Source organism: Rhinoderma darwinii, chromosome 2, assembly GCF_050947455.1.
Source record: "Rhinoderma darwinii isolate aRhiDar2 chromosome 2, aRhiDar2.hap1, whole genome shotgun sequence".
NCBI lineage: Eukaryota > Metazoa > Chordata > Amphibia > Anura > Rhinodermatidae > Rhinoderma > Rhinoderma darwinii.
The window spans coordinates 188,647,952-188,664,419 of NC_134688.1; the positions used below are offsets into that span (position 1 = coordinate 188,647,952).

Consider the following 16,468-nt stretch of genomic DNA (forward strand, 5'->3'; position numbering starts at 1 on the left):
GCCTTTAATGGCATTTTCCATTCACTTCAGCGGGGAAAATCCACAGTATTTAAAACTGAATGTAAAAAACAGAATTCTAATACAAGCTAAGCGAACGCTGAAACAAGGGTTACAAACTACAAAGATAGCAATAAATATTCATAAAAATATAACTTCATAGGTAGCAAGTGATCAGCTATTATCAGCAGGGAAAGCTACAGGTGGCTGCTGCAGGAGAAATATGGTATTACATAGTTCCCATTCAAATGAATGGGCCACAATCTAATACATGGTCTCGCTGGGTCCTCTAGAGTACAAGCCGCTCTTTGCAGTGGCTCTCCACTCTGGCTAATAGAGGGGTCCCAACGAGGACAACATTTCTAATCTTCACATTTCTTGTCGTGTTCCTATTAGATCAACCCATGTCCATATGTCCCTCGCATGGTACCTTGCTATAGAGTCTAGACCCCTTTCTATTAGCCAGAGAGCCACTGCAGACAGCAGTTCCTACTCTAGAGGATTCAACTAGCAGCACATGTATCATAGTACTAACTGAGACAAGCCATAGTGGTGTGGAACATCTATTAGGGTATGTGCACACGATAACTGCATTTACGTCTGAAAGGAGAAAATAGGAGAAAATAGCTCCGTCATTTCAGACGTAATTGCTCGTACTCGCGTTTTGCGAGGCCTCAATTACGGACTTAATTTGGAGCTGTTCTTCATTGGATTCAATGAAAAACGGCTCCAATTACGTCCAAAGAAGTGTCCTGCACTTCTTTGCCGAGGCTGTTATTTTACGCGCCGTCTTTTGACAGTGACGCGTAAAATTACAGGTCGTCGGCACAGTACATCGGCAAACCCATTGAAATGAATGGGCAGATGTTTGCCGACGTATTGGAGCCGTGTTTTCAGGCGTAAATCGAGGCGTAAAACGCCTCGTTTACGCCTGAAAATAGGTCGTGTGAACCCAGCCTTAGAGGACAGGTAGTTGCACTGAATTCATGGTAATGGGGGATGTGCGCATGGATGAATTTGTATGTTCTGCATCCACAATAGCACAGAGGTTGCTGATATCTAAGGGTATGTTCAAACGGCCTATTTACGGACGTAATTCGGGCGTTTTAACCCCGAATTACGTCCGAAATTACGGCTTGAAAGCGTTGACAAACATCTGCCCATTGAAAGCAATGGGCTGACGTTTGTCTGTTCACACGAGGCGTATATTTACGCGTCGCTGTCAGAAGACGGCGCGTAAATAGACGCACGCGCCAAAGAAGTGTCATGTCACTTCTTCAGACGTAAATGGAGCCGTTTTCCATGGACTCCATGGAAAACCAGCTCCAGTTACGTCCGTAATGGACGCGGCGTTCAAGCGCCTGCACATGCCGTTACGGCTGAAATGACGGGGCTGTTTTCTCCTGGAAATAGCCCCGTAATTTCCGCCGTTACGGACGCTGCCGTGTGAACATACCCTAAAAAGTAAAGCCTCTCTTGTCCATACAGGCCCTACTGAAAATAGATCATAGGAGAGGATGGCAGAGAAACTATAGGGTTCTATGGTGATTGAAGCTCGCTTCAGTAGGGGCAATGGCGGATCATCATATGGGCGTTTCGGGCGGCCGCCCGGGGCCCGAGGCACTCAGGGGGCCCGAGGCACTCAGGGGGCCCATTGCAACTATGCAGCGCACTTGCGCTGCTAACTGTCACTGCAGAGAGAAGGTGCAGGCAGAACAATTCGGGGCGGGCTTAGCTGGGATAGTGAGAGTTACCTCTCTACATAAATGTGCTCCGAATTGAAGGCTAAAGGACCTTTGATGACGTCGTGCCCATGTGACCCCGCCCACCAATCAGGTCTGTCTATCACAGTGAAGGAGCAGAATATCTGCAGGGAAGAAGGCCCGCCCACCAGTCAAATTTTTACACAGAGCTCCAGGCTGGTGAGTGCTTTTCCAAACCCCCATCTCTTCATCACTCACTCCCTCCCTCCATCTATCTGTTCATCCCTCCCTTCATTCCTCCATAACTCACTCCCTCCCTTCATCACGTGTGTGTGTGTGTGTGTGTGTGTGTTGCTATCTACAGGGGGATCTGTGTGATGCTATATACAGGGGGATGTGTGTGGGACGCTATATACAGGGGGATGTGTGTGGGACGCTATATACAGGGGGCTGTGTGTGTGATGCTATATACAGGGGCTGTGTGTGTGTGTGTGACGCTATATACAGGGGGCTGTGTGTGTGATGCTATATACAGGGGGCTGTGTGTGTGATGCTAAATACAGGGGCTGTGTGTGTAACGCTATATACAGGGGGATGTGTGTGATGCTATATACAGGTGGATGTGTGTGGGACGCTATATACAGGGGGATGTGTGTGTGATGCTATATACAGGGGCTGTGTGTGTGTGACGCTATATACAGGGGGCTGTGTGTGTGATGCTATATACAGGGGGCTGTGTGTGTGATGCTATATACAGGGGCTCTGTGTGTAACGCTATATACAGGGGGATGTGTGTGTGATGCTATATACAGGGGGATGTGTGTGTGATGCTATATACAGGGGGCTGTGTGTGTGTGATGCTATATACAGGGAATGTGTGTGTGATGCTATATACAGGGAATGTGTGTGTGATGCTATATACAGGGAATGTGTGTGTGATGCTATATACAGGGGGATGTGTGTGTGATGCTATATACAGGGGGATGTGTGTGATGCTATATACAGGGGGCTGTGTGTGATGTTATATACAGGGGCTGTGTGTGTGTGTAATGCTATATACAGGGGGATGTGTGTGACGCAGCTATATACAGGGGGATGTGTGTGTGATGCTATATACAGGGGGATGTGTGTGACGCTATATACAGAGGGATGTGTGACGCTATATACAGGGGGATGTGTGTGTGTGTGGTGCTATATACAGGGGGATGTGTGTGTGACGCTATCTACAGGGGGATGTGTGTGCGACGCTATATACAGGGGCCTTTGTGCACGTGGTGCTTTACTATACAGTGTTTGACACAATTATATTCAGGGGCGCAGTGTTTGGTGCTATTATATTTAGAGGCACAGTCTGTGGCACCATGATCATTTTGTTTTCGTTTATAGGTGTAGAAATGTTGGAAAAGTGAGCAACAGAAGACATCTAAGTGGCAAATTCTGCAGAAATGGGTCAAGGCCGGGAGAAGTCGTCATGAAGTCTGGAACGGATGGAGAAGAAAATAGGAAAAAAGTTACCAGAATCTGAGGAGTTGTCACATGTGAGTCACTAGATTTATAGAGAATCTGTCACCTCTCATGTTTATTATAGGAAATCCTTGTGTTTCACTAAAAGTCTTTGTGCAGTCCAGGACTGATAGACAAATGTGTGTTACCATTCTCCTTGTTAGGAGGATGTGTCCCTGCACAGTGTGATACCGTCAGCGATGGTTGGAGACTGTCAGTATGTAGGGACACAGCCCTTTGACAAGGGGAATCGTAACACCCATTTGTTAATGCTTGCACAAAAAGGTAGTGTTACGGCCCAAGGGGGCCCAAGTTTGGGTAACAGCCCAGGGCCCATAGTCTACTTAATCCGCCACTGAGTAGGGGTCCAGGTGTTGTGGTGCAGAATGAATGGTAAAATGCCCCCTTATTACAGCCATTTGAAATTTACTAATTTAGTACATTTCCAACCTTTTAGCAACATCTCTTTTGAAGCGGAGGGAAATTTTTTCTTTATTGCACCATACATTGATTTAAGAATTTCTGCTCCCTGGATAATATGTTGTTCGCTATTCCAGGCTCCCATGATTTTGTGGTACCTTTTGTCAACCTGTCAAAACAAATGTATTATATTCTAGTTATCCAGAAGCACGTTCATTGCTGGTTTGAGATCAGGACTCCATGAAGATTGTACAAATGAATACCTCATTAAAACAAGCTGCTTTCTACTTCTAAATAAATCTCTTTATTTTCCCTACAACCGTTTGACTTTGAACAGTGTAAATCAGCGCTTCTCAAACTGAGGCAAGACTTTCTGCCAGTAGAGGCGCAGGTCCCCGCCCTGATAACAAAATGTGGGGCTTTTTATTATATTTAAGAAAGATCCCTGCAGCGGTGCCAAAGCGCACAGCAGTGAGAAGTGAAGCGCTACTGTGCTGTGCGCCCCCCACCCCCTCTATTAGTCAGTGCTGCCTCTTTCTCTTCACATTTTGGGCAGCAGGAGGAGGAAGAAGCCTGGAGGCAAAAGACTACTACAGCCAAGTCCAGCCCTGATAGAGCAGGCCGGGGAGCACCTCTAGAGTAAGTATGGCCGGCTCAGCTCTGTGTGTCGCTCCTCCTCCTCTCCACGTCTTAAACAACTGGAAGAGGAGGAGGACAGAGGCAGTTGGCACTGGCCTCCACAAAGGGGCAACTAGCCAAAACATGGGACTGGGAAGCAGCGAAGGGACATGGGAGGGTCTGGGAGTGCTGTTTAATTGTATGTGACAAGGGTGTTGACTGGAATGCCAGGAGGATAGGCAGCACCAGGCACTCCACACTGTCCACCAATGCAAGTTTTCACCGATCATGAGCTGAGGTCAGCACTTTGCTAAGGGTGGGGCCCTTCCTGAATTGAATTGCTGAGGGAGTATTTGGCAGATATGTTGTTGTTCATCTGTGCACTAACCCTAAGGGCAGATACTGACGAACGTTGCGTTTTTGCGCGCGCAAACAACGCTGCGTTTTGCGCGCACAAAAACCATTTGACCGCTGCGTGTGTCATCCGTGTCTGATGCGCGGCTGCGTGATTTTCGCGCAGCCGCCATCATAGAGATGAGGCTAGTCGACGCCCGTCACTGTCCAAGGTGCTGAAAGAGCTAACTCTTTCAGCACCCTCGACAGTGAATGCCGAACACAATATCGAAAAACCTGTTGAAAAAAAAAAAAAAGTTCGTACTTACCGAGAACTTCCCGGCCGTTGCCTTGGTGACGCGTCCTTGGTGACGCGTCCTTGGTGACGCGCCTCTCGACATCGAGCCCCACCTCCTTGGATGACGCGCCAGTCCATGTGACCGCTGCAGCCTGTGCTTGGCCTGTGATTGGCTGGAGCTGTCACTTGGACTTAATTGTCATCCCGGGAGGTCAGACTGGAGGAAGAAGCCGGGAGTTAGCGGTAAGTCAGAACTTCGTTTTTTTTTCTACAGGTTCATGTATATTGGGATCGGAAGTCACGGTCCATGGTGCTGAAACAGTTTAACTCTTTCAGCACCTTGGACAGTGACTATCTCCTGACGTCGCGTACCGATAATTTTTTTGCCGGGTTCGGCCAAAACGAGTTCGGCCGAACCCGGTGAAGTTCGGTTCGCTTGTCCGGCTTCGCTCATCGCAAAGACACTCCGTTTGGATGTTTTCATTCATCCTTTTCACTGCTGTTGCGCGAATCACGCTCGTCCCACGGAAGTGCTTCCGTGTGGTGCGCGTGATTTTCACGCACCCATTGACTTCAATGGGTGCGTGATGCGCGAAATACGCAGAGTTATTGAACCTGTCGCGCTTTTTGCGCAGCAGACAAACGCTGCGCAAAAAGCACGGACTGTCTGTACTGCCCCATAGACTTGTATTGGTCCATGCGTGCCGCGTGAAAACCACGCGGCCCGCACGGACCGAATACACGCTCGTGTGAATCCCCCCTAAGGCTGGTAAATCGGTCACAAATATTGCTGGTAAATCTGTCACAAAAATCTGCACCAAATAGTGCTTGTTTCCTGCTGATATTGCTGCGGAAACGTTGCGGTTTTTCTGCAGAGGTTTTACCTGCAGATTTAGTGTTAAACATTGATTATAGCAAAGTGTATGTGCACCTGCGAATTATCAGCGGTTTTTAACTGCGTTTCCACTGCATAAGCGCTGTAAACCCGCAACAAAACAAATTTGTTGCAGAATTTATGCTCCCAATTAAAGGCTGAAGGCCAAACACGCAGCATCTTCGCACAGAACTCGCAGCATGCTGCGGAATTGAAAGTCGGTGCAAAACTTTTTTTTCCACAGCATGGGCATGAGATTTTCTAAATCTCATTCACTTTGCTTCTACTGTAAATTCTGTGGAATTTCCACACAGAATTTCCACAATGTGAGAACCAAACCTTAGGCACGCAGGTATAAACGTGTTTTATATGGCGTTTTCGCTGGCATTTTTCAGAATATATCACATGTTGCAAAGAGGAATTTTTGCATAACAAGCTCTTTGAATTACATGATTAGCAAAGTGAGAAACGCCACCTAAAAAAACGCAGGTAGTAAAGAAAACTATTAGCAAAGAATGGCATAAAAAAACTCATGTATTATTTTCCCCAAGTTTTTTTTAGATGTGTTGCTTTTTGGAAAAAAAAAAAGCCACACAAAAAGTGTGTGTGTGAAGAAGACCTAAGGCTGGATTCACACTGTACGGAAATGCTGTAGATTTTTCCCGCAGCATTTCTGCAACAGCATATGCACGTTTTATATGCAGATTTTGCTGCGACTTTCACCCCTTCTACATTGTAAAGGGTGAAATCCACAGTGAACATCTAGAAAAGAATGGGCGTACTGCCATAACATGCTTATTCTGTTCTGTACGCTCACTGCAGATTTCAGCCTTTTCAACGTAGAAGGTGTGAAATCTGCAGCAAAACTCGCACATAAAGTGTGCATAATTTGCTACAGAAATACTGCGAATACGCAGCATTTCCATCCCGTGTGAATCCAGTCTAAGGGTATGTTCCCAAAGGCAGGAAACGCCGTGGAATTTCTGCAACGGAATTCTGTGCAAAATTTCGCAGCATTTACAGTAGCAGCAAAGTGGATGAGATTTCAACAAATCTCATCCACATTCTGCAGAAAAACCTTCACAAAAGACGTGCGGAAATTGACTTGCTGTATGGATTTCTGAAAATCGCAGCCGCACACAGCGAAAAAACCTACAGAAAAGTAGTGCGGAAAGTGTTCTGCGGTGCGGCTTTCAAATCCGCAGCATGTCAATTTATGGTGCATCTTCTTAGTGGAGTTGCTGCGTTTTTGGACCATAGATTTGAATAGGGAGCATAAATTCTGCGCTAAACTATGAAAGTTGAGATTTGTTGCAGTTTGTACAGCGGAAACGCTGTGAGAAAGCGTTGTAAATCCGCAAGTACACATAACGTTTGCTACAACCAAAGCTTCACACTAAATCCGTAGGTAAAACGGCTGTGGAAAATCTCCAATGATTTACGCAGCGACATTGCGTTTCTGCAGCAATATGCGCAGCATAATCGCACTTTTGCTGCAGATTTCTGTTACCGATTTACCTGCGTTTTTGTTGCGGAAAAACTGCAGCGTATCCTGCCTGAGGGAACATACCCTTATATGTCTGATACTATGGGGCCTGAAGTATAGAGATTACTAGTCTCGGCTTGTGACCAGATTTTTCAGATTTTTATTTTATATGGCATTTCACTTTCTCCCTCAGGCAGCAGAAAAAAAGACTTGAAAGAATATATAAAATAAGAATATTACCTGCATCAGACCAAAACAATTGTTGTTGTCTCCCCAACCATTTTTTAGAGCACTTCCAGCACGTGATTCGCGGGATATTATTCCAGCAATGAGCGCTGCATCCATCTGTGTTTTTGTGGCCACTGACTGGATTTTAGATTTATATTGATTCATTTTGACAAGGTCATTTTCAGCCAACTTTTTTGAAGCATCCACACCTGCACAAATACAGTGAATCGGAAAAGATTTTATGTAAGGACATAGAAAAAGTTACACTATTGTCCCAAGTGAATCGGTTACAAATGTTATTGAATTACATGCTGTAGATGAGTTACTTATTATAGATAGAGGAAGCCAAATATACAGTATACACTGCAATATAAAACACAAGACAAAACAGATAAATAGTAGCACAATTCATGCATGTTCAATTGTTATAATCACAATCTAAGGGTGTGTTACATGTGAATTAGTATCTGTGTCTATTTGATGGTAAAAATAAAAGTGCTTTTTTGCCGTCCATTTCTAACCCACCCCAAAGGGTAAAAATTAAAATGTATTACTACAAGGAGGTCAACATGTAATAAGTACTTCAGTTCTAGAAATACCTGATGCACTGAGATATCGTGTGCATCAGGTTTTAGAGCAGAATGAAGTGTCCTTCCCATACAGAGTAGCTGTATTCAGTGTGTACGCAGTGGCGGATCCTCATGTGGGCGGTTCGGGCGGCCGCCCGGGGCCCAAGGCTCCCAGGGGGCCCATGGCTGCCCAAACCGCACATCAGTTAAAAAAGAACTATCCAGCAGCTGGCTGCCGCAGTGTTTCGGTCATCGGCCCCACCTGTTGATGAAGGGGGGCATGTGCACGGGGAGTAAATTTCGGCAAGGGAACAGGCGGCACAGAAAATCAGTTGTTGAGAGTGGACTGTCAGAGATAGTGACGGGTAGGGGCTGGAGTCTCTCTCCCTGACAGTCAGGTCCTCTGTGCTGCTGTGCACTGTCCCGCTTGTATAAACCTCCAGCAGTTGCTTGATAACGGCAAGACTGCAAGTAGGAGGTGAAGGACCTGTGATGACATCACAGTCACATGATCAAGATCCTGGAGGCTGCACCCGAGCACAAGCACCGCAGAGGAAGAGGCTGTGGTAAGTGTGGTTTGTGTATAGTGAACATAGTGTAAGTGTATACAGTGTGTGCTGTGTGTATAATGTCAGTCTATACAGTGTGTGCTGTGTGTATAATGTCAGTCTATATAGTGTGTGCTGTATATAATGTCTGTCTATATAGTGTGTGCTGTGCATATAATGTCAGTCTATACAGTGTGTGCTGTGTGTATAATGTAAGTCTATACAGTGTGTGCTGTGTGTATAATGTAAGTCTATACAGTGTGTGCTGTGTATAATGTCAGTCTATACAGTGTGTGCTGTGTGTATAATGTAAGTCTATACAGTGTGTGCTGTGTGTATAATGTCAGTCTATACAGTGTGTGCTGTGTATAATGTCAGTCTATACAGTGTGTGCTGTGTGTTAATGTAAGTCTATACAGTGTGTGCTGTGTGTATAATGTAAGTCTATACAGTGTGTGCTGTGTATATAATGTAAGTCTATACAGTGTGTGCTGTGTGTATAATGTAAGTCTATACAGTGTGTGCTGTGTGTATAATGTAAGTCTATACAGTGTGTGCTGTGTGTATAATGTCAGTCTATATAGTGTGTGCTGTGTGTATGTCAGTCTATACAGTGTGTGTGCTGTGTGTATAATGTCAGTCTATACAGTGTGTGTGCTGTGTGTATAATGTCAGTCTATACAGTGTGTGCTGTGTGTATAATGTCAGTCTATATAGTGTGTGCTGTGTATGTCAGTCTATATAGTGTGTGCTGTGCATATAATGTCAGTCCATATAGTGTGTGCTGTGCGTATAATGTAAGTCTATACAGTGTGTGCTGAGTGTATAATGTAAGTCTATATGGTGTGTGTGTGTGTGTGTGTGTGTGTGTGTGTGTGTGTGTGTGTGTGTGTGTGTGTGTGTGTGTGTGTGTGTGTGTGTGTGTATTGACATCTCATAGTGACATGTCAAAAGTTCTGATCAGTGGGGGTCCGGGCACTGAGACTCCACCAATCGCTAAAACAAAGTGCCAGAAGCGCTCAGGTGAGTGAGGAGCCACTTTGTTTCTGATCGTCATCCTCTGATAGCCGAGCAAGCGGTGTACGGGCTCAATAGAAAGCCTATGAGTCCGTACACCTCTCTGAGGAAAGACGATCAGAAATTAAGAGGAACAGCGCTCACCCGAGCACTCCTGCCGCTTTGTTTTAGTGATCGGTGGGGTCTCAATGCTCGGACCCCCATCGATCAAGACTTCTGACATATCACTGACACGCGAAAAGATTTTTAAAATTTAGTTAACCCTTGGGGACTGAATTCATTGGTCTGAATTAATGTAGAAGTTGTGCCGAAAAGCGTGAAATAGTGCAATACCTTGGACAAGGTATGAAAACATTGGATATTTCAAGAAAACTTAAGCGTGATCATCGTACTGTGAAAAGATTTGTGGCTGATTCAGAGCACAGACGGGTTTGTTCAGATAAAGGCATAATGAGGAATGTTTCTGCCAGACAAATTAATAGTATTAGAAGAGCAGCTGCTAAAATGCCATAGCAAAGGAGCAAACAGGTATTTGAAGCCGCTGGTGCCTCTGGAGTCCCGCGAACCTCAAGGTGTAGTATCCTCCAGAGGTTTGCAAGTGTGCATAAAGCTATTATTCGGCCACCCCTAAACAATGCTCACAAGCAGAAACGGTTGCAGTGGGCTCAGAAATAAATGAAGAATAATTTTCAAACCGTGTTGTTTACTGATGAGTGCCGTGCAACCCTGGATGGTCCAGATGGATGGAGTAGTGGATGGTTGGTGAATGGCCACCATGTCCCAACAAGGCAGCAACGTCAGCAAGGAGGTGGCGGAGTCATGTTTTGGGATGGAATCATGGGGAGAGAGCTGGTAGGCCCCTTTAGGGTCCCTGACGGTGTGAAAATGACCTCTGCAAAGTACGTAGAGTTTATGACTGACCACTTTCTTCCGTGGTACAAAAAGAAGAACCGTGCCTTCCGTAGCAAAATTATCTTCATGCATGACAATGCACCATCTCATGCTGCAAAGAATACCTCTGTGTCATTGGCTACTATGGGCATAAAAGGAGAGAAACTCATGGTGTGGCCCCCATGTTCCCCTGACCTCAACCCTATTGAGAACCTTTGGAGCATCCTCAAGCAAAATATCGATGAGGGTGGGAGGCAGTTCACATCAAAACAGAAGCTCTGCAAAGATATTCAAGCAGAAACTGTCCAAATACTCACAAATTCAATGGATGCACGAATTGTGAAGGTGATATCAAACAAGGGGTCCTATGTTAACATGTAACTTGGCCTGTTAAGTTTTTTTCGATTGAAAGAGGTTTTGATTTCTGTAAATTTGACCTGATGCTGCAAATTAAACAAATTACCATTTTAGATCTCTTTACAACCTTTAAAATGTTTTGATCTCTGTTGTGCATAATAATTTGAAACAGTGCATTTTGAGTTTTTTACTTCTAAAAAAAAAATCTGTTATCATTAGGTGATTTGTTCAATAAAATTTGCATTATACTCCAACGGTTCATGGCTTGAAGATTACACTGACTGTCATTTGCATCGACTATTTAGGAAAATCAGCGAAAAATAACATTTGCATAATAATTTGGAATGCGGTGCAGATGCTGAAAATGGCTGCAGAATCGAGGGGCAAAGATTTCTCATCAGGAAAGTCTGGAAAAGTCGCCATAGCCATGGAGAAGAAATGAGAACGACTCCCATCGGAGAAGACATCACTTGTGAGTCATTGAATTTATAGATCTTTCCCCTTCCCTGACATGTCCATTATAGGAAATCCTTGTATTCTATAAAAAGCCTCCTTTGTGTACCCAGGACTAATACGCAAATGTGTGTTACCATTCCCATTGTCAGGAGGATGTGTCCCTACACAGTGTGATACTGTCAGCAACGGTTGGAGACTGTCAGTATGTAGGGACACAGCCCTTTGACAAGGGGAATCGTAACACCCATTTGTCAATGTTCACACAAAAAGGTGGTGTTTAATATAGAAACGACATGGCAGGGTGATGGTGGAAAAGGGGGCCCAAGCTTGTGGAACAGCCCAGGACCTACAGTCTACTTAATCCGCCACTGTGTGTATGGCACTGAATATGGATTCTCCCCAGCAATGGCTAGTACCTGAGAGAATAGGGGCTACAGTTCAGGAGCACTTTTACAATAAAAGGAGGCGGAATTGGTTAAAAAAAATATATTGCAATATTTCTTGAAATCACCTGGCCTATACGTTATAAAAATAAATAAATACATGAAATGATAGCTACCCTTTAGGACATGCTGATGTTTACGGATCTTAACCCCTTCCCGATATTTGACGTATCCTTACGCCAAAGTCGGGTAGGGGAAGTATGGAACGGAGTGAACCCGCTCCATATGATGCCGGTGTCGGCTGTGTGTTACAGCCGACACTTCAGAGTAACGAGCGGCATTGCGCTCGAGTGCGATCCCGCTCGTTTAACTCGTTAAATGCTGAGGTCAATAGCGACCGCAGCATTTAAATCATTAGAAAGAGGGGGGCGACCCCCTCTAACAGCTCATCGTACCCCCCGCAACGCAATCGTGGGGGGACGGACGATTGTTGATAGGGCTGCCTGGGGGCCTATTGAAGCACCCCAGGTCCGCCATCTTTGTGCACATATTAAGCCCTGCCTCTGGCAGGGCTTAATAGATGCCTGTCAGAATCACAATATACTGCAATACATTAGTATGCAGTATATCGTGCAAGCGATCTAATGATCGCTGGTTGAAGTTCCCTAGAGGGACTAATAAAAAAAATGAGTTAAATAAAGTTTTTTTTTTATATAAAAAAAATAAAAAATTAAAAGTTAAAAAAAAAATCTTTTCCCATTTTTCCCCCTAGAGCATAGTAAAAAAATAAATAAATAAACATAATTGGTATCGCAGCGTCCGTAAAAGTCTGAACTATTACAATACATCATTACTTAACCCGCACGGTGAACGCCGTAAAAAAATTGTAAATGCCAGAATCTCTATTTTTTTGGTCACCTAATCTCCCACAAAAAAATGAAATAAAAAGTGATCAAAATATCGCATGTACCCCAAAATGGTATTATTACAAACTATCCCGCAAAAAATAAGCCATCATGCCACTTAATCGATGGAAAAATAAAAAAGTTATGGCTCTCGGAATTTGGCGACACAAAATACATTTTCTTTTTTACACTTATAGAAAATATAGAAAAAACAATATATATTTGGTATCGCCGTAATCGTATTGACCCACAGAATAAAGTTAACATGTTGTTTTAATTGCACAGTGAATTCCGTAAAAACATCGCGCCAAAAATCAAAGAGGAATCGCTGTTTTTTTCATTTTCTACCCCACAAATAATTTTTTTCCCGTTTCCTTGTACATTATATAGCAAAATAAATGGTGCTACGGAAAACTACAACTCGTCCCGCAAAAATCAAGCCCTCATAGGACTATATAGACGGAAAAATAAAGACGTTATGGCTTTTTAGAAGGTAGGGAGGAAAAAACTAAAATGAAAATCTGAAAATGTGCTGTGGCGGGAAGGGGTTAACTGTGAAGTTACCATTTTATATTTTTCTGAAAAAACAATAAGTCTATGAAAAAATTCTGCATTCCAAAATCCGCAACATGTAGGGTATGCAATGGAAAGATTTTCCACAGTGCAGAAAATGATGGCATGATTGAATTGAGGATTTTTTTTCACTATACGTTTATGGCACGTGTAGATTCACTCTAAGGGCTTGTCAACACTTAGCGGAATTGCTCCATATTTTATGTCTGGAATTGCAGATGGAAAATACGCAGAATACAGTAACTTCATAGTGGATGAGATTTAACAAATCTCATCCACACGCTGCGTAAAAATTCCAAGCAGAAATTGACCTGCGGTGTGTATTTTTCAGAGAACAGCATGTCAATTCCTGCTGCGGAAAGTGGACTGAATTGCTGCATTTTTCAGAGGTGATGTCACCATCTCGCAGCATTAAGAAAAACGCAGCAAAATCCACACCATTTTCTGCAGTAAATATCACAGGTAATGGTGCGTTTTTTCTGCAGCGGAATGTCTGCTTCTTTCAACGGAGTTGCTGCAGAAAATTTCTGTAGCAATTACGTTAAAACTTACAGACATTCCGCTGCGGAAAAAACGCTCCATTTCCTGCATTTTTTTTTACTACAGAAAACGGTGTGAATTTTGCTTTGTCTGTGAGACAGAGACATCTCTTCTGAAAAAAATGAAGGCATTTAGTCCACTTTCCGCAGCAGGAATTGACATGCTGCGAAATGAAAAATACGCACGACAGGTGAATTTCAGGACTGAGAGTTTACGCTGCGTGTGGATGAGATTTGCTCATTCACAGCCACTTTGCTGCTACTGCACTCTGCTGCGTATTTTCCGTCAGCAATACTGTTTTGTGTGGACAAGCCCTAACTGTCCCACTGCATTGAAGGAGCTAAGCTGTACAGGGTGCGCCTGACGACAAGCTTGTCAACTGTAAAAGTGGACGTATTCTTTAAGCACTTACCGGAGTATTTTAATTTGTCCTGTTGAGCTGTTTTTAGACTGGCACCTGTTGTAGGAACTTTATCAATGTCACCAGAGATTCCAGATGTAAATGCAGGGTCTGGGAATTAACACAATGAGTGAAATTTAAATTTGCGCTGCCAAACAATTGTTCTTTAATTAATTTTACGGTTATAGTCCATGTTTTCTAATGTGAATCAGTAACTTCAATTGGTACATAAAGTTCCCCTATCGTTATGTACTGGAACTGCTGCCTTTCTATTCAATAAATATCAGTTATCTCTCATGCTTCTTCTTGTGGTTTTCTATGAGAGATGGGGGTTTTATTAAATAAAACTTAATCAATGCAGCATGCAAAGTCCGTCAACTTTCTAATATATTTTGTGCTTCAGGTCCTCATCATTTCCAAGATCTCTGCTTGCTGTAAGTGGATGTAAACCATCTTGTTTTTATCCAGATGCTTGTCCTGATTATCTAACTGACACGGGGACCTTTTTAAAAGGTAGAGCTCTGTTACATTGTATATGTGTTAGTTGATAATAATCAGGACAGGTTTTCAGCCTCTGGGTGTTAACACTAAGATTTTCACTCACTGACAGACATATCTAAAAAAAAAAGGGAAGGAATTGAAACTCAAAGTATGTTAGAAAGTTGCAGCATTTTTAAACAAAACATTTTAATATTTATTTGCATGAAACTGTAAATGCATGTTCACATACGGTATGTTTGCTGCAGAAATTTCTGCAACTGTCCCATTCTTAAATCCATGCACTCGCTGCAGAAACCAGCTTAATTTTGTGTACTTACCGGCAAAGACAAAGGATTAGAATGATGTAAAGTGCCATGTTTCTTTTGATAAAATCCTTAGAGAAAAAACTAATAGAGATGAATGAAACACTGTAATGTTTATGCTATTGAAGCTTCCCTTCTATCAGAGCCGCTACTGTCCCAACAAGTCTTCTATACACAACCAGTTTGCTATGTCCCTTTCTCTGTGTTTTATAGCAGGGCTTGGAGAGGTGGAGCAGTTTAATTTGAAACTCATTGGATGAAAAGTAATTTCAATAAGGAAAATAGTGTGAAATTTCGACAAAGTCCATGGCATAAATCTTGTGAAATACATGCAAATGATTATGTGGCTCACAAACTTGATCCATGAGATAGATAACATTTTATGTTCCCTGCAGAATTTTGCAGAATTTTGCAGAAACTGCGCAAGTGTTTTTTTTCCCAATCAACCATATAATGTACTAGGAAACTGAAAAAAAATTCTTTGTGGGTTGCAATTGGAAAAAAACCTGTGATTTCTCCATTGGTTTTTTTGGTTTAGTTTTTACGGCTTTCTCCCTGTGGTAAAATGTAACTTTATTCTGCCGGTCAATACGATTACAGTGATACCAAATTTATATTGTTTTTGGTATGTCTTACCACTTTTACAAAGAAAAAACTATTTTTTTACAAAAAATTGCTTTGTATCGCCATGTTTTGAAAGACATAACTTTTTTATTTTTTTCCGGCGATTGAGGGATTATTTTTTTGCGGGACGAACTGTAGTTTTGATTAGTACCATTTTTTGTTACATACAGTGAAGGAAATAAGTATTTGATCCCTTGCTGATTTTATACGTTTGCCCACTGTCAAAGACATGAACAGTCTAGAATTTTTAGGCTAGGTTAATTTTACCAGTGAGAGATAGATTATATTTAAAAAAAAAAAGAAAATCACATAGTCAAAATTATATATATTTATTTGCATTGTGCACAGAGAAATAAGTATTTGATCCCTTTGGCAAACAAGACTTAATACTTGGTGGCAAAACCCTTGTTGGCAAGCACAGCAGTCAGACGTTTTTTGTAGTTGATGATGAGGTTTGCACACATGTTAGATGGAATTTTGGCCCACTCCTCTTTGCAGATCATCTGTAAATCATTAAGATTTCGAGGCTGTCGCTTGGCAACTCGGATCTTCAGTTCCCTCCATAAGTTTTCGATGGGATTAAGGTCTGGAGACTGGCTAGGCCACTCCATGACCTTAATGTGCTTCTTTTTGAGCCACTCCTTTGTTGCCTTGGCTGTTTGCTTCTGGTCATTGTCGTGCTGGAAGACCCAGCCACGAGCCATTTTTAATGTCCTGGTGGAGGGAAGGAGGTTGTCACTCAGGATTTGACGGTACATGGCTCCATCCATTCTTCCATTGATGCGGTGAAGTAGTCCTGTGCCCTTAGCAGAGAAACACCCCCAAAACATAATGTTTCCACCTCCATGCTTGACAGTGGGGACGGTGTTCTTTGGGTAATAGGCAGCATTTCTCTTCCTCCAAACACGGCGAGTTGAGTTAATGCCAAAGAGCTCAATTTTA

At 43.1% G+C, this 16,468-nt stretch overlaps 1 protein-coding gene across 2 annotated transcripts in view; it reads right to left on the bottom strand.

Moving 5' to 3' along the window:
* Positions 1-15,091, bottom strand: part of LOC142740905 (lysozyme g-like) — a 37,267-nt gene extending 22,176 nt beyond the window's left edge. The window contains exons 1-4 of one of the 2 annotated variants that reach the window (XM_075850329.1): positions 14,918-15,091; positions 14,112-14,210; positions 7,473-7,669; positions 3,654-3,792 (exon numbers count right to left, since the gene is read on the bottom strand). In XM_075850329.1, the coding sequence (XP_075706444.1) occupies positions 3,654-3,792; positions 7,473-7,625 (292 nt within the window). In that variant the 5' untranslated portion in view covers positions 7,626-7,669; positions 14,112-14,210; positions 14,918-15,091. Of the gene's footprint in view, positions 1-3,653; positions 3,793-7,472; positions 7,670-10,802; positions 10,872-14,111; positions 14,211-14,917 lie in introns of those variants that run through there. The other variant, XM_075850330.1, reaches the window with a different exon arrangement.
* Between the last annotated feature and the right edge of the window lie 1,377 nt (positions 15,092-16,468).